The sequence below is a fragment of the Vigna angularis genome, chromosome 1 (genome assembly GCF_016808095.1).
Source record: "Vigna angularis cultivar LongXiaoDou No.4 chromosome 1, ASM1680809v1, whole genome shotgun sequence".
Classification (NCBI taxonomy): domain Eukaryota; kingdom Viridiplantae; phylum Streptophyta; class Magnoliopsida; order Fabales; family Fabaceae; genus Vigna; species Vigna angularis.
The window spans coordinates 18,185,039-18,210,528 of NC_068970.1; the positions used below are offsets into that span (position 1 = coordinate 18,185,039).

At 30.7% G+C, this 25,490-nt stretch overlaps 1 protein-coding gene and 1 pseudogene across 1 annotated transcript; both read right to left on the bottom strand.

Annotated features, from left to right (window-relative positions):
- Positions 1-4,734: 4,734 nt before the first annotated feature.
- LOC128195028 (uncharacterized) lies at positions 4,735-6,040 on the bottom strand. Its single transcript, XM_052871880.1, has 3 exons — positions 5,781-6,040; positions 5,418-5,624; positions 4,735-5,226 (listed from the first exon to the last, which is right to left on the bottom strand). Exons 1-3 carry the CDS (start codon positions 5,872-5,874, stop codon positions 5,075-5,077), a joined length of 453 nt encoding a protein of 150 aa, XP_052727840.1. The 5' UTR covers positions 5,875-6,040; the 3' UTR covers positions 4,735-5,074.
- Positions 6,041-8,901: 2,861 nt separating this feature from the next.
- Positions 8,902-11,090, bottom strand: LOC108328930 (pentatricopeptide repeat-containing protein At1g05670, mitochondrial-like; annotated as a pseudogene).
- Between the last annotated feature and the right edge of the window lie 14,400 nt (positions 11,091-25,490).

A 25,490-nucleotide genomic window follows, 5' to 3' on the forward strand; every position in this document is an offset into this window, starting at 1 on the left:
TCATCAATTGTACACGAAATGAGTCTCACAAACCGTGATATTATTATCAAAAAGCAATTTTTTTTATCTATAAATTCAATATGAAACCCACGTTGTAATCTATCAATTCCAGACGAAATGAGCCTCATAAACCGTCATATTATACTCATAAGCATTGTTTGTTATCTATAAATCGATATAAAGCCCACATTGTAATCCATCGATTACACACGAAATGAAATTCACAAATCGTCATATTATTCTCATAAGATATTTTTGTTTTCCATAAATTCAATATAAATCTGACATTCTAATTCATCAATTTCACATGAAATGAGTCACAAAAACTGTCATACTATGCTCAAAAGTAGTTTTTGTTATAGATAAATTTAATATAAAACCACAATGTAATCCATCAATTTCACACGAAATGAGCCTCATAAACCGTCATAATATGCTCAAAAACAATCTTTGTTACCCATAAATTTAATATAAAGTCCGCATTGTAATTCATCAATTTCACACGAAATAAACCTAACAAACCATCATATTATGATCAAAAAACAATTTTTCTTATACATAAATTCAATATAAAGCCCACATTTTAATCCATCAATTCCACAAGAAATGATCCCGATAAACCGTCATATCATGCTTAAAAGCAATCTTTTTTATCCATAAATTTAATACAAAGCCCACATTCTAATCCATCAATTCCACACGAATTGAATCTCACAAACCATCATATTCTGTGGATAACCAATCTTTATTATCCATTGAATCAATATAAAGCCCACATTGTAATCCATCAATTCCACATAAAATGAACCTCATAAATCGCCACATAATGCTCAAAACCAATATTTGTTATATATAAATTCAATATAAAGTCCACATTGTATTCCATCAATTCCACACGAAATGAGCCTTACAAACCATCACACTATGCTCAAATACAAAATTTGTTATCCTAAAATTTAATATAAAGCCAACATTCTAATTTATCAATTCCAAATCAAATGAGCCCCACAAACCGTCATACTATGCTCAAGAACAATCTTTGTTATCCATAAATTCAATAGAAAGCCCACATTATAATTCACTAATTTCACACGAAATGAGCCTTATAACTATTATATTATGATCAAAAGCAATTTTTCTTATTCACAAATTCAATATGAAACCGACATTGTAATCCATCAATTCCACAAGAAATGACCCTCACAAACAGTCATACTATGCTCAAAAGCAATCTTTATTATCCATTAATTCAATATGAAGCCCATATCTTAATCCATTAATTCCACATGAAATGAGTCTCACAAAGGGTAACATTACGCTCATAAAAAAAGTTATTTATAATTTCAACACAACCCACATTGCAATCCATCAATTCCACATGAAATGAATCTCACAAACCATCACACTATGCTAAAGACAGTCTTTGAAATCCATAAATTCTATGCTCAAACTATCATTCTATGCTCAAAAGCAATCTTTGGTACCCATAAATTCAATATAAAGTCCAAATGTAATTAATCGATTTCACACAAAATAAACCTCATAGTCATTGTTTCTCATGATAATTAAAAAAATCATCTCACAAAAGTCTTCAAAGTGTTGATGCATATATACTCATGCACTATCTTAACTATGATTAAATAATTCAAATTATGCGCCCTAATTCTCAATGTGGATGCACTCCATGTTACACAACCAATATCCACTTGTAATCTCCTACTATCATTTAGGCACAAGAAATAGCCACATACAAAATAAAGCACTACTCTATTATAAGTAACAACTCATATAAGCAACCAATATTTACAATTAAAAAATATCACCAACTGAAGTCAACCAATTCAAAATAAGATATCCACATAACCGAATTCCATTTGAGCTTTCTAACCAATACAAAATATCAAAATTTGAAGTACAAGCCCAACTCAAAATTAAATTAGATAGAAAAAATAAAGTTAAATTTTGTAAATTCAATAACAGGCAAAAAAAACCAACATTCGATCCTTCTTTAGATAAGAAAAATCATATTGCAACAAGATTACAGGGGACAAGTTAGATATAGTTATTCAAAAATTTCAAAAATAGTATAAACATGTCATCTACATTTAGAATGCATGCATAAATCATATTTACAAAATGAATAAATATAAAGTCAAATTATAGTCCAGAATCCTTCCACTTTGGCCCAACAAAAAATCAAAAGAGAGACTTGTCCGAATAAAAAGGGGCAACTCAAAATTTTCTACCCTGAATAAAGAAAGTCAAAGTGCACTTTCATAACTTTATTTATGATGGGACAACTCAAAATATACCCATATGAAATTTGCAAAGGGAAACAAGAAAATCAAAGTGCATATCAAGAATTCCATGTGGAATAACCCAAAATATACCCTTATGGAACCTGCACTGTGAACAAAAACTCAAAGTGCTATCCAACAGTTTGTTCCATTTAGGGTGTGTGCCCACCTCAAGTTATAGCATTTTCATAATTGCAACCACACCAACTCAGATTTATGGAGTGAATAAAACAATATATTTGTAAGCTATCAAATTCAAACGAAACTCAAGCAATCTTTGTTATCAACAAATTCAACAAAAAGACCAATTGTAATATGTCAATTACACATTAAATGAGGCTCACACACCATCCTTGTTTCTTGGCATAAAATAACTATAGGCATGTGGTAAAAAAAATTTTATGGCAAAAGGAGTTAATGTTACCTGGCCTGAAGATGGTAAGAAGTTTTCACCAAGGAGAGAGCAAATACAAGGAGGTTTGAACTTGAAAGAGGCGACTTCGTAATAAACAACTAAATTTTCAACAAACTAATGGTATAAACAGTTAAAATTAGCGGTTAAAAAGTCAATCATTAGAATGATTAATCCTGAATTTCCAGTACATGTAATAAACATTTATCATATCTCAGGCATTAAATTGACACGTGCAACATAATATAAAGATCAAACAATTAAAGAGAAATATAAATGTGTTTTAAAAACTAACTTGCCTGAAGAACACAACTGTTTGTTCCACTTCTCTTTCTTTTATTAATCTTCTCACCACAATGATTCTTATAAACAATTCGATGTTAAGATCAACAACTTATACCTATTCAAAAAATTAGAGCCACAATATTAACTTAGATTTATAATTGGAAGGACAATCTGATATCAGTTTTATAGTGTGTGTAAAACAATATATTTATAAGTTGTCAAATCAATAAAAGGTTCAAAATCATATTTGTAAGCAATAACTCATAATCATCTGAAATTTGCATTATGAATAAAAGAAATCTAAATAGATACCAATATTGGTGACCAAGCTCAATCCATGAAAGCATATTGTAATAAAATAGGACAAATTTCCATTCTAAAGTAAAATTAGAAAAAAAAAAGCATGTTGTTGAAAACAATTGCGGCAAAAGGAGTCAATGTTACCTGGCTTGAACATAAACGCGAAGAAGGCTGCACCAAGGGGACTACAAATACAAGGAGGTTAGAAATGCAGAGTGCCGACATCGTCTAGAAGATTGTAGCTGCACCCTCAACAGTTAAAAATAAACCAAAAAAAAAGATCAAAAGCCAATTACATAGAATGAACCTTAATTTCTAACACATGTAATAAACATTTATCATATCTCAGGCACTAAATTGACACGACCAGACATAATATAAAGACCAAACTGTTAAAGAGAAAGATAAAGGTGTATTAAAAACTAACTTGCATGAAGAACACAATTGTTTGTTCCATTTCTTCTTCCTTTTTTATTCTTCTCATCACAATAACTCTTCTCAGTAATCCATTTCTATGATCAAGAATTCATAATTAATTCATATAATTGGAGGCACAATATTTACTTAGATTTAAAATTGAAGGGGCATTCTCATCTTAGTTCTATAGTATGCATAAAACAATATATTTGTAGTTTGTCAATTGGATACAAGGCTTAAGAACATATTTGGAAGCAATAACTCACATAAGCATCCGAAATTTGCATTGTGAATAAATGGAATCATAAGAGATACCAAAATTGGTGACCAAGCTAAATCCCTGAAAGCCTATTGTAATAAAATACGACAAATTTTCAAACTGATGTAAAATTACAAAAAAATAGGCATGTCACTAAAAAGAATTGTGGCACAAGGAGTCGATGTTGCCTGGCTTCAAGACGGTACAACAATGGGAAGAAGGCTACACCAAGGAAACTGCAAATAAAAGGAGGATGGAACAGCAATGAGGTGACATCATCAAGAAGGCCGCAGCAAAACAATAAACAACTAAAATTTCCACAGACTAATGGTTTAAACAGTTAAAAATAAACCAAAATAAACAGTTAAAAAGTCAATTCGTTAAATCGATTAATCCTGAATTTCTAGCACATGTAATAAACATTTGTCATATGTGAGGCATTAAATTGACAGAAACAAACTTAATATAAAGATCAAACAGTTAAAGAGAAAGATAGATGTGTATTAAAAACTAACTTGCTTGAAGAACACAATTGTTTGTTCCACTTCTCTTTCCTGTTTTATTCTTTGCACCAGAATAATTCTTCTCAATAATCAATTTCTAAGATCAAGAATTCATAATTAATTCATATAATTGGAGGCACAATATTTACTGAAATTTAAAATTGGAGGGACATTCCTATCTTAGTTTAATAGTATCCAGAAGATAATATATTTATAGGTTGTCAAATCAATATAAGGCTCAAAAACATATTTGTAAGGAATAACTCACATAAACATCCGAAATTTGCTTAAGAGATACCAAAATTGGTGACCAAGCTCAATCCCTGAAAGAATATTATAATAAAATACGACAAATTTTCAAACTGATTTAAAATTACAAAAAAATTTGGCATATCGCTGAAAATAATTGTAGCAAAACGAGTCAATGCTACCTTGCTTAAAGATGGTATAACAAATTTTGAGAGCCTTAAGCTTGGGACCTCTAACAAAATCCACACCTACCTAAACTAGCTGTACCATGTACACGTATATTTTCAATCAAACACATTTTAACTTTATCAAAATTGTTAATTGAACTTGAATATATTAAGCGCAACAATATTCATGCCATGTAGTAATAATTTCTAACCTGGGAAATGTTAACATTTAACTCACGAGCAAAGAGTCCAGCCAATTCTGTAATGTGAGGCTTCATATCCACATAACTGATGTTAAAGGAAATTAACATTGTTATTTTTGCAATTTTGAGTTCACCTGTACATTTGGGTTTATAAAGTACATTCGTCATGAATGAGTCTACACATCAAAAGAAATTGCACTAATTACTGAGACATTAAAAGCTCGATGAAAAATGTTAAGAAATACACAAAGCCTGATATAACCCATATTAGCAGATGATCTCTATATACTTTTAAACGCATTTGAAGACTAGCAGCTCATAATACCTGGAGGAGCTTCATTCTGCAACGAAGATGGAGCAACTGAAGGCTCTAATGCTTCGGTTGGAGGGCTTGCTTCTGAATTTGAAAGTAATGGTGATGGGGCACCGGATTCCTGTAATCTTTCCCATAAGTCGGTACAGTTTGTTTTCCAGAAACCAATCTTTTCCTGCTCACGATCATGCATTACAAGAGTGTTTCGAACGACAATACCTATGTGAACAAAAATGACGAGAATTATCACTAAAGAATTGCTGAAGCCTATACCACAGATGCTAGCCATATAATACAAAATCAGAGAGGGAAAAAGATTTCACATGAAGTATAAAAGCGTGAAATAGATAAAGTTTCAAAAACCAAATAAGTTACCTCCTAACAGAGTAGTAGGGTCTTTTCCATTTTGGAAAATCCCTAGACAATATGCTCCTCGCACTTTTGAATGCTTCATAAAGAATGGCCCCATGAAAAGTAGGGATTATGGAATCATTAACATTTGATAGCAATTGCACCAGCTTGTAAACACAGCTAAAGCTACTAATAGTCTTGTATGACTAACCCGGAACATGAAGTTTTCAGGTGTCAATGAATATTTATCACCGTTTCCAAATACCATATCAACCACTGGAAAACTTTTAGAGAGTTCGGAGGCATCACCGAAATACAAGCAAGCCCAAGCTGTAATGTAAACTGCAATTTAAGAGTAATGTAATATGGACTGTCGCCACCCCGAAACTAGAGTAAATGTGAGATTAATAAAATGCATTTGTTAAGAAAATGCATCACGTATTCACAAGATGAGAATTTTGTAACACCTGCGCAAAACGAGTCAATGTTAACAAGTAAATTTTCAACAGACTAGTGGTGTAAACCGTTAAAAATAAACCAAAATAAACAGTTAAAAATAAACAAAAATAAACAGTTAAAAAGTCAATTTGTTAAAATGATTAATCCTGAATTTCTAGCAAATGTAATAAACATTTATCATATCTCAGGCACTAAATTGACACTAGCAAATGTAATAAACATTTATCATATCTCAGGCACTAAATTGACACTAGCAAACATAATATAAGGATCAGACTGTTAAAGAGAAAGATAAAGGTGTATTAAAAACTAACTTGCATGAAGAACACAATTGTTTATTCCATTTCTTTTTCCTTTTTGATTCTTCTCATCACAATAATTCTTCTCAGTAATCCATTTCTATGATCAAGAATTCATAATTAATTCATATAATTGGAGGCACGATATTTACTTAGATTTAAAATTGAAGGGACATTCTCATCTTAGTTCTATAGTATGCATAAAACAATATATTTGTAGTTTGTCATTTCGATACAAGGCTTAAGAACATATTTGGAAGCAATAACTCACATAAGCATCCGAAATTTGCATTGTGAATAAATGGAATCATAAGAGATACCAAAATTGGTGACCAAGCTAAATCCCTGAAAGCCTATTGTAATATAATACGACAAATTTTCAAACTGATGTAAAATTACAAAAAAAATAGGCATGTCACTAAAAAGAAATATGGCACAAGGAGTCAATGTTACCTGGCTTGAAGATGGTACAACAATGAGAAGAAGGCTACACCAAGGGAATTGCAAATACAAGGAGGATGGAACAGCAATGAGGCGACATCATCAAGAAGGTCCTAGCAGAACAATAAACAACTAAAATTTGAACAGACTAATGATATAAACAGTTAAAAATAAATGAAAATAAAGAGTTAAAAAGTCAATTCGTTAAAATGATTAATCCTGATTTTCTAGCACATGTAATAAACATTTATCATATCTAAGGGCTTAAATTGATCAGAGCAACATAAAATAAAGATCAAACAATAAAAGAGAAACATAAATGTGTTTTAAAAACTAACTTGCCTAAAGAACACGATTGTTTGTTCAACTTCTCTTTCCCATTTGATTCTTCATAATAATCCAATGACAAGATCAACAATTCATTACTAATTCAAAAAATTGAAGTCACAACATTTACGAAGATATAAATTGAATGGACATTCTCATCTCAGTTTTATAGTGTCCATAAAAGAATAAATTTATAGGTTGTCAAATCAATATAAGGCTCAAAAATATATTTGTAAGCAATACCTCCCAGAAGCATCCGAAATTTGCATTGTGAATAAAAGGAATCTTAGGAGATACCATAATTGGTGACTAAGTTCAATCCCTGAAAGCCTATTATAATAAAATACGACAAATTTTCAAATTGATATTAAATTACCAAGAAACAGGCATGTCACTGAAAAGAATTCTAGGAAAAGGTGTCAATGTTACCTAGCTTGAAGATGGTACAACAATGAGAAGAAGGCTACACCAAGGAAACTGCAAATAATAGGAGGATGGAACAGCAATGGGGTGACATCATCAAGAAGGCCGCAGCAAAACAATAAACAACTAAAATTTCAACAGACTAATGGTTTAAACCGGTAAAAATAAACCAAAATAAACAGTTAAAAAGTCAATTCGTTAAATCGATTAATCCTGAATTTCTAGCACATGTAATAAACATTTGTCATATGTGAGGCATTAAATTGACAGAAACAAACTTAATATAAAGATCAAATAGTTAAAGAGAAAGATAGATGTGTATTAAAAACTAACTTGCATGAAGAACACAATTGTTTGTTCCACTTCTCTTTCCTGTTTTATTCTTTACACCACAATAATTCTTCTCAATAATCAATTTCTAAGATCAAGAATTCATAATTAATTCATATAATTGGAGGCACGATATTTACTGAAATTTAAAATTGGAGGGACATTCTCATCTTAGTTTAATAGTATGCATAAGATAATATATTTATAGGTTGTCGAATCAATATAAGGCTCAAAAACATATTTGTAAGGAATAACTCACATAAACATCCGAAATTTGCTTAAGAGATACCAAAATTGGTGACCAAGCTCAATCCCTGAAAGACTATTATAATAAAATACGACAAATTTTCAAACTGATTCAAAATTACAAAAAAATTGGCATATCGCGGAAAAAAATTGTAGCAAAACGAGTCAATGTTACCTGGCTTAAAGATGGTACAACAATGAGAAGACGACTACACCAAGGGAACCGCAAATATAAGGAGGATGGAACAACAATGAGGCGACGTCATGAAGAAGGCCGCAGCAGAATAATAAACAACTAAAATTTCAACATACTAGTGGTGTAAACAGTTAAAAATGAACCAAAATATACAGTTAAAAAGTCAATTTGTTAAAATGATTAATCCTGAATTTCTAGCACATGTAATAAACATTTATCATATCTCAGGCATTAAATTGACCCGAGCTAACATAATATAAAGATCAGACTGTTAAAGAGAAAGACAAAGGTGTATTAAAAACTAATTTGCATGAAGAACACAATTGTTTATTCCATTTCTTTTTCCTTTTTGATGCTTCTCACCACAATAATTCTTCTCAGTAATCCATTTCTAAGATCAAGAATTCATATAATTGGAGGCACACTATTTTTTGAACATCCATTTAATTAGTCTTTCACCATCTTCCAACATCTCTGAGATGCAAAACCCATTCATTAGCACATTGAATGTAACATTTGTAGGCTGAAGTCTTTTACCAAGCATAACCCACAGCATTTCATGGGCCCTGGCCATTTCACCCATCTTACAACAAGTGTCCATCAGTGTAGTATATGTAATAGTGTCAGGATAAAACCATGCCAGATCCATTTCTTCCATAATTTTTATTTCTTGCTCTATATTTCCTACCTTACAAAGACCATTGATTAGTGCATTATATGTGCAAACATTTGGTTGAAGGCCCTTCTCAGACATTTCAAGAAGCTCATTTGCTATATCTACCTCACCACGTTTACATAGGCCATCAACCAATGTTGTACAAGTTATAACATTAGGAGTCAAACCCTTCTCAACCATCTGGTTGTGAAGAGAGAATGCATCTTTCATTTCTCCGGCCTTGCAATACCCATCTATAAGGGCAGTATAAGCAACTTCATCTGGTTCCAACCCTTTTCTAAATATTTCACTAAATAGTAGGCATGCTCCCACAACCTTTCTAGCTTCACAAAGCCCGTTAATCATGGAAGTATAAGTCACGAAATCAGGAACTATTTTCTTATGTCTCATTTCATCAAATAGATTGTATTCAGCTGAAACATTCCCAGACTTGTCAAACCCACTTATGAGAGTTGTAAACACAACTTTATCAGGAAAAATCCTCTGGCTTATCATCTCCCTCGGAACTTTCTCCGCTTCAACTACTCTACCTATCTTACAAAGAAGGGAAATTATGCTTGTGTATGTGTATTGATTTGGCTTACACCCCTTTCCCTTCAACTTTTCCAGGAGCTTCAAGACCTTTCCTATCTGTTCAACCTGACAGTATCCATTGATTATAACACTATAACTTACAACATCAGGAAAGCTCCCCACAAACTCCATTCGTAAGAGCAGATTATGCATTTCTTTTAACCTACCCAATTGACAACGTGAATGGAAAATAATATTATATGACATGGTGTTCCAACAAACACCCACTTTTGGATACTCTCTCAACATATTAATTGCCATCTTTTTCCCATCAAAATTGTTGAATAGCCTAGCTAGAAACAAATTACAAGAATCTACAAAAACAACAACGTCGTTATTTACCAATTTATCAAACAGAATTTCTGAGCCTCTAGAAGCCACCCTGCTTCATCAAGAACTTGGAACAACACATCAAAGACAAAGTGATGTGCACCCCAGACTTTGACCTCTAAGTAAATTAAGTAAACGAGTTACGAACATCCAAACTAGGCTTTTCCCATAACTCAAAAACAAGTCTGTGAGTCGTTCTAAAGTCCTTAGAAACACACCAATCTGAACAACAATGCAAAGGGCTTCCAAAGAAGGCTTCGTCCTCATGCACATCCAGTTGAAGAAATCCAACACCAGTTTATAACCATCATTGATGTTCATAAGAATGCACGCCAACTCATATTTATAAAATGAATATATATGAAGTCAAATTATAATCCGCAATCCTTCCAATTTGGCCTAACAAACAATCAAAAGATATACAAATAATTCATCAAATGTCCAAATAGGGGCAACTCAAAATTTCTTACTGTGAACAAAGAAAGTCAAATTACACTTTGACAACTCTATTTATGATGGGACAACTAAAAATATATCTATATGGAATTTGCAAAGTGAATCAAGAAAATTAAAGCTCAATTTGAGAATTTCGAGTGGGACAATTCAAAATATCCCCTTATGGAACTTGCACTGTGAACAAGAAAATCAATGTGTTATCCAATAGTTCCCTTTAGGGTGAATGCCCACCTCAAGTTATAGGGCTTTCAAAATTGCAACCAATCCATCAACTCATACGAATCTTATATGTAAGTTGTTGCTTATAATACAAGATGAATACTTTATTCTGTGCATGGCTATTTCTTAACACAAAAATGATAGTGAGGGATTACAACTGGAATATTGGAGATGTAACATGGGTATGCATCACATTAAGAATTAGCTAACATAATTTGAATTATTTAATCATACTCAAGATAGTGGATGAGTATATTTGATTTAAAACATTGAATCGTTTTATGACATGAAATTTTTTAATATAAAGCCCACATTGTAATCCATCAATCCCACAAGAAATGAGTCTCACAAACCGGCATACTATGCACAAAAGCAATATTTGTTATCCATAAATTCAATATAAAGCCCACATTCTAATCCATCAATTCCACTCAAAATAAGTCTCACAAACTGTCATATTATGCTCAAAAGCAATACTTGTTATTCATAAATTCAATATAAAACCCACATTGTAATCAATCAATTCCAAATGAAATGAGCCTCACAAATCGTCATATTATGCTCAAAAGCAATCTTTGTTATCCATAAATTCAATATAAAGCCCACATTTTAATTCATCAATTCCACACGAAATGAGCTCACAAACCATCATATTATGCTCAAAAGCAATCTTTATTATCCATAAATTCAATATAAAACCCACATTTTAATCCATCAATTCCACATAAAATGAGCCTTAGAAATTGTCATACTATGCTCAAAAGCAATCTTTGTTTTTCATAAATTCAATATAAAGCCGACATTGTAATCCATCAATTTCATACGAAGCTTATATGTAAGTTGTTGCTTATAATACAAGATGAATGCTTTATTCTGTGTGTGGCTATTTCTTAAGGCAAAATGATAGTGAGAGATTAGTAGTGGAATATTGGTTGTGTAACATGAGTATATCCACAATGTGAATTAGGTAACAAAATTTGAATTATTTAATCATAGTCAAGATAGTGGATGAGTATATCTGATTTAACACTTTGAATCGTTTTATGAGATGAAATTTTTTAATATAAAGCCCACATTGTAATCCATCAATCCCACAAGAAATGAGTCTCACAAACCGGCATACTATGTTCAAAAGCAATATTTGTTATCCATAAATTCAATATAAAGCCCACATTCTAATCCATCAATTCCACACAAAATGAGTTTCACAAACTGTAATATTATGCTCAAAAGCAATATTTGTTATTCATAAATTGAATATAAACCCACATTGTATTTCATCAATTCCAAACGAAATGAGCCTCACAAATCGTCATATCATGCTCAAAAGCAATCTTTGTTATCTATAAATTCAATATAAAACACACATTTTAATTTATCAATTCCACACATAATGAGCTCACAAATCGTCATATTATGCTCAAAAGCAATCTATATTATCCGTAAATTCAATATACAGCTAGAGCTGTCAATTTGGCCCTCCTTACATGGTTTGGCCCTAACCCACGTGGGTTGGGGCCAAAAAAATCCACAGGGCCAAAAAGCCCCTCGTAGAAAAAGCCCACGGGCTAAAATATCTTCAAAAGCCCTATGGGCCAAGGCCAACCCATGGGCCTTTTTTTTAGAAAACATGTTCATTTTGAATACATGAAAAAATATAATTAACTCCTAATTTGTTACAAAAATAGTTACTATAGAAAATAAATTGAAATTTTTATAAGAGGAGAGTTCTAAAATGAAGAAGCAAAAGCAAAATGACAATATTTATTGAGTTAGATTCTCTAAGTATATAATTAAAGGATCATTTTATAAATTTGAAATTTAAATATTTAATTTCACTTTATTTTAAGTTATAAGTAAGAAATTTACTTTTTATCTAAAATTATCCTAATTGAAATTTAAGAGAAGATTTTCTCTAATTAAAGCTCTTAATTTAAAAAAAAAATAGGCTTCTTTATTTTCTTAGAAAGTTATTGAAAAAGAAATTAAATATAAATGATTTTCTTTTTCATTTTATACTCAACAAATCATGTTCATAACAAAAATAATAAATAAAAAGAAAAAACTCATAAACCTTGTGCAGACTGAAGTTGTATTCGCCCATAAAATTCAATATCGTCGTACTACTCACTCAAAATGTTTACATTTTAAATGTCATAAACATAAATATAAACATAAACATACATTTATGTTATGTGTTCTAATTGAAAGTTAAAAATAAATTATTTAATGTGTTAGTTAAAGAATTGAAACACTATAACATTTGTCATTCTTTAGTACTTTTGGTCTATTTAAAATTTTTATTTTTTTATAAATTTTTAAGAAATTAACTTTCTTTTTATAATATATCTTATGGTGATTTTGAGAAAAGATTATCAGAGAGAAAAAAACAAAATAAAACATAAGTTTAATTTACACATAAAATATTAATACTATTTTTGATCAAAAAAATTTAGATAATAAATTTTTGAATTATTTTTAATTTTAAATAATTAAAAGCATATTGAGTGATATTTTAGAAGTTGAAGAAACAAAACAATGATTCTTTTTAAGAACTGTAAAAACAGTGCAAATATTAAATCAAATTAATATGTTATTATCTCTCTTTGGGGTTATTTTGATATTACTAATTATATATAATTTTCTAATAATTGGTGTCTGCAACATAAGACATAATTTTATTAAAATTAACAACAAAATAAAGCATTTTTATAATATTTTAGTAAAATAAATTTGTAATACTATTTAGTTGTATAAAATTAAGTGTGTGGTTTGCAATTGTTTTTAATTATTTAAAAAAGTGGTTATTTTGAATATTAAATATTCTATTATACTATAATTAATTAGTTTTATTTAATAATTTGAAATAAGAAATGAATTACATGAATATAAAATTTAGTACTTTTAATAGTTACTATTAAGAATGTTGAAGTTTAGTTTTCAAAAAAAATTTAGTGGGCTAAACCCACCTTAACCCTGACCCTAACCCCCTTGAGAGGGGGCTTTGGGGGTTGAGGCTTTTTTTTGGCCCCCATTTGAGGGGCTTCTTAAGAGGGGGCTTTTTCAAGAGTGGGTTAGGGCTAGCCTTGGGGTCATGGGTCAAATTGACACCTCTATATACAGCCCACATTTTAATCCATCAATTCCACACAAAATGAGTTACAGAAATTGTCATACTATGCTCTAAAGCAATCTTTGTTTTTCATAAATTCAATATAAAGCCGACATTGTAATCCATCAATTCCATACGAAGCTTATATGTAAGTTGTTGCTTATAATACAAGATGAATGCTTTATTCTTTGTGTGGCTATTTCATAAGGCAAAATGATAGTGAGAGATTACAAGGGGAATATTGGTTGTGTAACATGAGTATATCCACAATGTGAATTGGGTAACATAATTTGAATTATTTAATCATAGTCAAGATAGTGGATGAGTATATCTGATTTAACACATTGAATCGTTTAATGAGATGAAAATTTTAAATATAAAGCCCACATTGTAATCCATCAATCCCACAAGAAATGAGTCTCACAAACCGGCATACTATGCTCAAAAGCAATATTTGTTATCCATAAATTCAATATAAAGCCCACATTCTAATCCATTAATTCCACAAAAAATGAGTCTCGTAAACTGTCATATTATGCTCAAAAGCAATATTTGTTATTCATAAATTCAATATAAAACCCACATTGTAATCCATCAATTCCAAACGAAATGAGCCTCCAAATCGTCATACTATGATCAAAAGCAGTGTTTGTTATCCATAAATTCAATATATAGCCCACATTTTAATTCATCAATTCCACACGAAATGACCTCACAAACTGTCCTATTATGCTCAAAAGCAATCTATATTATCCGTAAATTCAATATAAAGCCCACATTTTAATCCATCAATTCCACACAAAATGAGTTATAGAAATTATCATACTATGCTCAAAAGCAATCTTTGTTTTTCATAAATTCAATATAAAGCCTATATTGTAATCCATCAATTCCATACGAAGCTTATATGTAAGTTGTTGCTTATAATACAAGATGAATGCTTTATTATGTGTGTGGCTATTTCTTAAGGCAAAATGATAGTGAGAGATTACAAGTGGAATATTGGTTGTATAACATAAGTATATCCATAATGTGAATTAGGTAAGAGAATTTGAATTATTTAATCATAGTCAAGATAGTGGATGAGTATATCTGATTTAGCACTTTGAATCGTTTTATGAGATGAAAATTTTTAATATAAAGCCCACATTATAATCCATCAATCCCACAAGAAATGAGTCTCACAAACCGGCATACTATGCTCAAAGGCAATATTTGTTATCTATAAATTCAATATAAAGCCCACATTCTAATTCATCAATTCCACACAAAATGAGTCTCACAATCTGTCATATTATGTTCAAAAGCAATATTTGTTATTCATAAATTCAATATAAAACCCACATTGTAATCCATCAATTCCAAACGAAATGAGCCTCCAAATCGTCATACTATGATCAAAAGCAGTGTTTGTTATCCATAAATTCAATATAAAGCCCATATTTTAATTCATCAATTCCACACGAAATGACCTCACAAACCGTCCTATTATGCTCAAAAGCAATATTTATTATCCCTAAATTCAATATAAAGCCCACAGTTTAATCTATCAATTCCACGCGAAATGAGTTATAGAAATTATCATACTATGCTCAAAAGCAATCTTTGTTTTTCATAAATTCAATATAAAACCCACAATGTAATTCATCAATTCCATACGAAGCTTATATGTAAGTTGTTGCTTATAATACAAGATGAATGCTTTATTCTGTGTGTGACTATTTCTTAAGGCAAAATGATAGTGAGAGATTACAAGTGGAATATTGGTTGTGTAACATGAGAATATCCACATTGAGAATTAGGCAACATAATTTGAATTATTTAATCATACTCAACATAGTGGATGAGTATATCTGATTTAACACTTTGAATCGTTTTATGAGATGAAAATTTTTAATATAAAGCCCACATTGTAATCCATCAATCCCACAAGAAATGAGTCTCACAAACCGGCATACTATGCTCAAAAGCAATATTTGTTATCCATAAATTCAATATAAAACCCACATTCTAATCCATCAATTCCACACAAAATGAGTCTCGTAAACTGTCGTATTATGCTCAAAAGCAATATTTGTTATTCATAAATTCAATATAAAACCCACATTGTATTTCATCAAATCCAAACGAAATGAGCCTCACAAATCGTCATACCATGCTCAAAAGCAATATTTGTTATCTATAAATTCAACATAAAACCCACATTTTAATTTATCAATTCCACACGTAATGAACTCACAAATCGTCATATTATGCTCAAAAGCAAACTATATTATCCGTAGATTCAATATATAGCCCACATTTTAATCAATCAATTCCACACAAAATGAGCTACAGAAATTGTCATACTATGCTCTAAAGCAATCTTTGTTTTTCTTAAATTCAATATAAAGCCGACATTGTAATCCATCAATTCCATACGAAGCTTATATGTAAGTTGTTGCTTATAATACAAGATGAATGCTTTATTCTGTGTGTTGCTATTTCATAAGGCAAAATGATAGTGAGAGATTACAAGTGGAATATTGGTTGTGTAACATGAGTATATCCACAATGTGAATTAGGTAACAGAATTTGAATTATTTAATCATAGTCAAGATAGTGGATGAGTATATCTGATTTAACAATTTGAATCGTTTTATGAGATGAAAATTTTTAATATAAAACCCACATTGTAATTCATAAATCCCACAAGAAATGAGTCTCACAAACCGGCATACTATGTTCAAAGGCAATATTTGTTATCCATAAATTCAATATAGAGCCCACATTCTAATCCATCAATTCGACACAAAATGAGTCTCACAAATCGTCATATCATGCTCAAAAGCAATCTTTGTTAACCATAAATTTAATATAAAGCCCACATTTTAATTTATCAATTCCACACAAAATGAGCGCACAAACCGTCATATTATGCTCAAAAGCAATCTATATTATCCGTAAATTCAATATAAAGCCCACATTTTAAGCCATCAATTCCGCACGAAATGAGCTATAGAAATTGTCATACTATGCTCAAAAGCAATCTTTGTTTTTCATAAATTCAATATAAAGCCGACATTGTAATCTATCAATTCCATACGAAGCTTATATGTAAGTTGTTGCTTATAATACAAGATGAATGCTTTATTCTGTGTGTGGCTATTTCTTAAGGCAAAATGATAGTGAGAGATTTCAAGTTGAATATTGGTTGTGTAACATGAGTATATCCACAATGTGAATTTGGTAACAGAATTTGAATTATTTAATCATAGTCAAGATAGTGGATGAGTATATATGATTTAACACTTTGAATCATTTTATGAGATGAAAATTTTTAATATAAAACCCACATTGTAATCCAGCAATCCCATAAGAAATGAGTCTCACAAACCGGCATACTATGCTCAAAAGCAATATTTATCCATAAATTCAATATAAAGCCCACATTCTAATTCATCAATTCCACACAAAATGAGTCTCACAAACTATCATTTTATGCTCAAAAGCAATATTTGTTATTCATAAATTTAATATAAAATCCACATTGTAATCCATCAATTCCAAACGAAATGAGCCTCCAAATCGTCATACTATCATCAAAAGCAGTCTTTGTTATCCATAAATTCATAATAAAGCCCACATTTGAATTCATCAATTCCACACGAAATGAGCTCACAAACCGTCATATTATGCTCAAAAGTAATCTATATTATCCGTAAACTCAATATAAAACCCACATTTTAATCCATCAATTTCACACGAAATGAGCTAAAGAAATTATCATACTATGCTCAAGAGCAATCTTTGTTTTTCATAAATTCAATATAAAGCTCACATTGTAATTTATCAATTCCATACGAAGATTATATGTAAGTTGTTTGTTATAATACAAGATGAATGTTTTATTCTCTGTGTGGCTATTTCTTAAGGCAAAATGATAGTGAGAGATTTCAAGTTGAATATTGGTTGTGTAACATGAGTATATCCACATTGAGAATTAGGCAACAGAATTTGAATTATTTAATCATAGTCAAGATAGTGGATGAGTATATCTGATTTAACACTTTGAATCGTTTTATGAGATGAAAATTTTTAATATAAAGCCCACATTGTAATCCATCAATCCCACAAGAAATGAGTCTCACAAACCGGCATACTATGCTCAAAAGCAATATTTGTTATACATAAATTCAATATAAAGCCCACATTTTAATCCATCAATTCCGCATGAAATGAGCTATAGAAATTGTCATACTATGCTCAAAAGCAATCTTTGTTTTTCATAAATTCAATATAAAGCTGACATTGTAATCCATTAATTCCATACGAAACTTATATGTAAGTTGTTGATTATAATACAAGATGAATGCTTTATTCTGTGTGTGGCTATTTCTTAAGGCAAAATGATAGTGAGAGATTTCAAGTGGAATATTGGTTGTGTAACATGAGTATATCCACAATGTGAATTAGGTAACAGAATTTGAATTATTTAATCATAGTCAAGATAGTGGATGAGTATATCTGATTTAACACTTTGAATCGTTTTATGAGATGAAATTTTTTAATATTGGTTGTGTAACATGAGTATATCCACAATGTGAATTAGGTAACAGAATTTGAATTATTTAATCATAGTCAAGATAGTGGATGAGTATATCTGATTTAACACTTTGAATCGTTTTATGAGATGAAATTTTTTAATAGAAATTGTCATACTATGCTCAAAAGCAATCTTTGTTTTTCATAAATTCAATATAAAGCTGACATTGTAATCCATTAATTCCATACGAATCAAAGTTAGAACAAAACGAGGCATTGTTTGGTGGAAGTGTATCTAACATTTCATATTTCCTCCAATTTGGCCATTTAATTGACAGATGATTGCGACAGAACCATGATTTTGCATTTTTAAAGAAGTTTTAAGAATCAGAATGTTTTGTGCAAGCACTTTATGGAATTGTAAATTTGCATCTTATGATGTTTTCATACTTAATTAATCTCACGGTTGCATCACTTGGAATCAGTGATGCAATTGTTCCTCCCTAGTAGATATTCAGTGAGTGAAGGAAATGTTGTATGACATTCACATAATTGGATGCTCATTCATAAACAGATAGGAGAGAATATGTTCTTGAAAAGAAGACTGAAATATTTTTACTCTCGATTCAGGATATAATCTTTTCACTAATCTTAAATATTAATTTAGAATAAAATCTTTCTGTTGGTCCACTTAAGGTAGAACATTTCTGATTTCCTGTCCTAGTTCTTCTTCGTTCTAGCTAAGTTGATTATTTTTTGGAAACTAAACTTTGATTATCTGGAACCAAAGGTTGACTAATCCCAAAAGGTTGACTAGTAATTCTAACATTATGAAATCTCAGCCAGAAAATCTTATAAACTTATGGAAAATGAGCATTGCCTTAATGCAGAGAGCATTGTCTTTATTCGTATTCCTATGCACGATTATACATCTAATGTTAAAACAGCAAATTCAATTAATGATACAAAAGTACATTGGTTTTAAAGTTGCCTAAATTTGATTCTGGTATAATTAAATCGAGCAGTTAAGATTAAGATATATGTACACAATATAGTCTTAATCATAAATTTTATTGTATAGCGTTACTGTGAGAAGAATTAACGTATTCAAATAACATTCTTGAACAAATGTGCAGAGTTATTTTTTTATTTAAAATCTTATTAAACAGAATCTTGTTTTATGCTGTTATTAAACAGGTCTAGCTCTACTATGTAAGTTTTGCTATACTTGGGAAAATTAACTAGGATTTGAAGGCTATGTTAGAGAAATTCCTTTTGTTCATGAAGCATAAATTAGCGTATAAGTGTACCATGATACAGATAATGCTTAGATTGCTTTCTTTCAAGCATTCGCATGTAATCTTGAGGCATCTTGCCCTGCACAAGAACCCAACCTTTCATGCAAAGATTTATAGCAAAATTCTAAAAGACAGAAGGCAGATGGCCACTTGTTCAAAGAACTCAATTTAACTTTTATTTTCATCTTCATCTACTAAGCTGGTGGAGATGTTTCATAAACACCAACAACTACCATGGCCAATGTTCAAATATGGCAATTATAAGAAACATTGAAATCAAAATGACGATGACAACAAAGCCAAACGATGGTTATAAACACCCTAGTGGATCAATAATATTTTATTCAATGTAAAAGTGAGTTATGAGGTGAGCTTTGGTACCTGAGTTTCGATGAAAAATCCTTCCAAAACATATTTCATCCTCTTAATCACGCACCTTCTTCCTTCTTGTCGCGGAACCCTAATCGTCCAAATATAGCAAAAGAGAGAATCTAACCCTTCTAGATGAGTCGCGGTCCAAGAGCACGAGGGTTTTGATGATTGATTTGGCGATTTAGAAGCAAAGGAGAAGAAGTGCAGCGTGAAAGTGAAGACGCGCGCAGAGGAAGTGAAGCAGTGATTTGGCGAACTGGAAAGGGCCGCGGGCGTTGCAGACGTCGACGGTTTTGAACTCCTCGCTGAATATAAAGGAGCTTGTCGAGGAAGAATTAGAAGTGCAGAAGTGAAAACGCGCGCAAGAGGGAAGTGAAGCGTGAAAACACAGCAAAATATTAAATATTCCATTCGGTTTTAAATGTAATCAGTTGTAACTGTGTAAAACAGTTTATCTTATATGATATTACCACCGCATATTTTTTATACTTGATAAATTTCAACAGTAGTTATGTAAAAAAAAAAGCATATTTTACACTGACGATCCAATCAAAACTATTGTATGCCAATCACGTTAAAAAGAAAAAGGTAGTATTTTTACAGAATTTATTCTATTTTTATGTTTTATCTTTTATATTTTTATAAAGTTTATTATTTATATTTTTATAAATATATTGAACTTCTAAACATATAAATTGTTTTCAAGGTTGATTTTATTCAAAACTTAATTATAAACCTAAAATTATTTATTGTTTTTTTCTTTAATTTCTAATTTTTTTAATAAACATACAAACAAACCTCAACCCGTAGACATGATTTTTTTAAAATCCAGTTATTCATAAAATATTACAAAAATATACTTTGTACAAATATTAAGAGGTCTACATTAGAATAAAGAAATTATATATTAAATATATCCTAAGAATATTAATACAAAATTTTCACGATTTCAAAACAATTTTTCAAACAATTCTTAATAAGCAAGTTCTTCTTTTTTGTAAACCTGGATATCAATCTTAATAAACTCAACAAAGAATTTAAATATTGGGAGCCTAAAATTGGACTTACAATTACAAAACTCAATCTCATGTTATCATACATGTGAATTCATATTTTTTTTTATGATCCACTATGAACATCAAAAAATTTACTGAGATCGGTAGTTGAGTATTTTAATAAAAACATTGATACAATCATAATTATTTTTTTCTCAAAAACATCAATAATTTATTGACCCATAAAAAGAAATATATACTCACTACCTAACATTAGTGATACTAGGTAAGTATACGATAATATCAAGTTTGACCTATGATTATCTTAGTCCATGTGATTGTTTTGAATTATTTAGCAATTCACCTACTTGCTAAACACATTCTTAAATCTCAATGTAGTCCTTTTCCTTTTATCCCACAATGTATCAAACTTTGACTTTCAAAATACAAACATTCTTTCATTAGTTTGATCTTAACTAATTGAAATCAGACTTAAAACTTTTTCTTAAATAACATACTATTAGACATTTTGAAAGATCATAAAATATGATGACTATCAAATTATGTCATTCTTAACTAATCATATTCACACCATTAAGATAAATACAAAAAGTATAAATTATCAATAAACCACATAGGTAACTTTTTTTATTTCACTTCACTAAATAAATAATATTTACTTTTACTTTATTTTTTTATATATTTTTTAAATTGTAAAATAATGATAAAATAAAATCAAATAAGAATCAAAACAATAACATTAAATAAATAATCATATGGATTATTATAAACAAAAGTATAAATTAATATAAAGAACTAGTGCCTAACTTAATATAAATAAAATGAAATAAATAATTGGTGTGTAACTAAAGATAAACTAAATTAATTAAATAAATAGAACCAGCTTGTAATCGAAGATAAATTAAATTAAATAAACAACAAGAACCAACTGAAAATAAATTAAATTAAAATAAATAAGCATGACCAATGCGTAATTGAAGTGATTTAAATTAAATAAATAATTAGGACCAATAAATGTAAAATAAATTAAATAAATAAACATGACTAATGCATAACTCAAGGTAAATGAAATAAAATAAATAAAAAGGATTAAGTGTGTAACTTGAGACAAATAAAATAAACAAATAAGATTAATCTATAACTGAAGATAAAATTATATTCAACTAAATAAAAAGAAACCAATACATAAATAAAGATAAATTAAATTAAATAAATAAAAAAGATAACACCTGAAAATATTTTAAACAGGAGTAAATAAAATGATATATAATTAAAAATAAACAAAAAGATAATATAACACACTTGAGTTTATCAATATTAGCATAAAAACAACTTAACTTTACCTTCTTACCTTATTAATTGTAGAAATAATCTAACATTAGGGTCGTGTTTTGTTTCCAAGTATCGTTAACATGAATTTACAATTACTTTTGAAATTATTAGCAAGCAAGTCAAAGTAAAGAAAGACGAGAAAAGTGAATTTTTTAATTTTTGATAATATATTTAGATTTAAAATGATTCATGATTTTACACTCATATTATTATTTTTTTTCTTGTAATAAATTTTACAATTATATATAATATTAACAGTTATTATTTTATATTATTTTTACTACTAAAATTATTTTAATAATTTTAAATTTTTATCAATTAAATAATTTTTTTATATACATTCATCAAATATAACACTAATTTTTTAAAATTTTCCTTTCAAATATATTCTCACTCACTTACTTTCAAATTTTAAAAAAAATTATAATTAATTCACTTTCAAATATCCTCTCATCAATCTATTTTCTCTCTCCCTTTAAAACGAAAAGAGTGTAGGATATCACTTGCTCCAAATTTTCTCTCTTTTTCTCTTTCTCATCTAACTAACATTTCCTTCGTCAGATCTTTCATTTATGTATTTTAAACCATTCATCTACGTGCTTTTTTACGTAATCCACCAAGTTGTCCTAGTCATTATGACATTTATTTAATAAAGAGATAAGTCTTATCGCTTCTTCATTTTATCTCTTTTTTTATCTTTATTTTTTCTTCACATCCTTTTTTATCTTTTTACATGTAAAATTAGGAGTTTTATTTTTTAAATATTATTTATTTTTTAATAATTAACACACATATATATATATATATTAATAATTTATTTTGAATAATTAATATATATATATATATATATATTAAATCAACCCTATTATATTTTTTCATTATGAATAATTTTATTTTACTTAGTTATAATATTTCTTAAAAATTACTTGAGTTTTTTTTTTTTAAACTATATATAGATAATCGCAAGAAGAAACATACACAAGCAATACAAACAAGAAAGGGTGAGCTAGATATAAAAATCATGTTATTCAATCACACACGTCATGCAAAAGTCACTCAAACATGGTACATTGACATCACAAGACTCATTGCTTTATAGACCGACTCGTCCGGACCAGAATGGTTACCGAGCTATGGCGGGTTATGCACTCGTAGTGGCCTCTACTACTTTGCAAAGTCGTTGCCAATGGGTTCCACCCTACCACACTCACGAGGTTAGTCTGTCCCGCGCCCTGGAGTATACTGGAAGCCTCTAAGACTAGGACCTCCTGCTACTCCTCACCACATGGATCAATCCTCTCTACTTGAGAATGAAAGACCATTGGAGCGTCAGGAAAACCCCCAAGACTGAGCTACCATGCAATCATTCTACACACCACCTCAACACCACCATGTATCCTCTCCTTGAGGATCATGGAATTACGTTCATGAACCGTACTGTCACTTTGAAACTTAACCCATACATGAATATCCAGATATCATCATATTATCATAGTAAATCCATACACATCCCATACTTTCACACACTTCCCACATAAACCACATGATCATATCATATTATGCATTCCAAACGCTTCACACACTAGAATCAATCAAGATAGAGAGCAAAAGAAAATGGCTGACCCAAAAGAATTCGCACAACGCATCCTACTCGCAAGGCGAGACAGAAGGATCTCGCACAGCGCACCTTAGTTCGCATAGTGAATTAAGTCGCAACATACATCAGACTTCAAACCTCTCGCATAGTGCACCCAGGTCGCTATGCGGGAACCCAGACAGAGACCAACCTCCCCAAAGCTCTCGCTATGCGCCCCACTCGCCTTTCGAATTAAATGAGCAGTGATCCCAGACCACTACCAGTCGCATAGCGACAGGATTCGCCATGACGAGTCCATAAACAGTGAGCATCACCCTCTGGTAATTCGCACAGCGCACCAGCTCGCACAGCGAATTACCAAGACAGTGAGCACCCTCTGCAGGGTCTCGCTATGCGAGGCAACTCGCATAGCGACACTGCATAATCTGCAAAACGCAAATTCTGCAGAACGCAAATTCTACAGAATCACACACTCACACTGATCCTTACCATTTCTAGGACTCTTGGCTAACTTCTAAGACCTCCAATTCGAGCATTAAGTGTAATTATACTTGCCTAGATGATCCAAATCCTCCCCAGTACTAATCTAAAGTGATTAAATCCAGTTTTATCTTTATGGACCCAATCTCATTTCAACCATTTGTTAAAGACTTTACTCAGTTTTCTGACCATAACCAGTTCTAATTTACTCTTCTAAACTAACCCAACTACCCAATTGGTCACCGGAGAAGAACCCAATGTCTGAACGCATCAAACTCACCTTCGACGCCAGCACATATGACTAGTCACAACTGACTGGACCAAGCCAGGGCTGCTCTATGATTAGGGATGTGCCAACTCAAGTTTTTAAGGTTCCTCTATCCTACCAACAAAGTGCTCTCAACAAGTCACAAATGATCCCTCCAAACTATTTCAACACCGTAAACTCATCCTAAACCTTTGTTACTCAAAATCACTATGTCACTTCCCCTAAATTGACCCTTAGAGGCTACCAAATTGTTAAACTACTTATCTGATTAATACTACAATAGAACCTCACCCCCAACCACTTCCCATACGTTAAATATACAACAACTAATTCCCCACCAGTCACATTCATAAATTCCACATTTCAATCTCACCAATTGCACATTTCAGTTCATGCCATCCAATCAACTTAAAAATCAAACACGTAGTCCAAAGCAGTACAACAGTCCAGAGTACAACATACCTACATTTATCAAACAGATTCAAGCATTTCATTCAAAGAGAAATAACTAGCTCCCCTTACCTTGAAGTTGAGCAGTATAGCCAACTAGAGTGCCCTAACCGTGCCTTCACAAAGAGAACCCAAACAGTGCCCTACAACCACCTAAATGGTGATGAAAACAACTCTTAGAGCTAGAATAGACAGAGAATCAAAATGGAGCACCACTAGTTGCATACAACCAGTAAATTTGCAAGCCCTTAGGTCAAGAAGAGTGGAGAAATTGACTTACCCGTCCAAATCAGAATTTCAATCAGATGAA

Excerpts from the sequence above, each read along its gene's own strand:
- LOC128195028 (XM_052871880.1), bottom strand. The coding sequence starts at position 5,874 with ATGGGGCCATTCTTTATGAAGCATTCAAAAGTGCGAGGAGCATATTGT. Across the intron at positions 5,625-5,780 it reads CCCTACTACTCTGTTAGGAG|GTATTGTCGTTCGAAACACT; the intron begins GTAACTTATTTG and ends TTGTTCACATAG. Across the intron at positions 5,227-5,417 it reads GCAGAATGAAGCTCCTCCAG|GTGAACTCAAAATTGCAAAA; the intron begins GTATTATGAGCT and ends CCAAATGTACAG.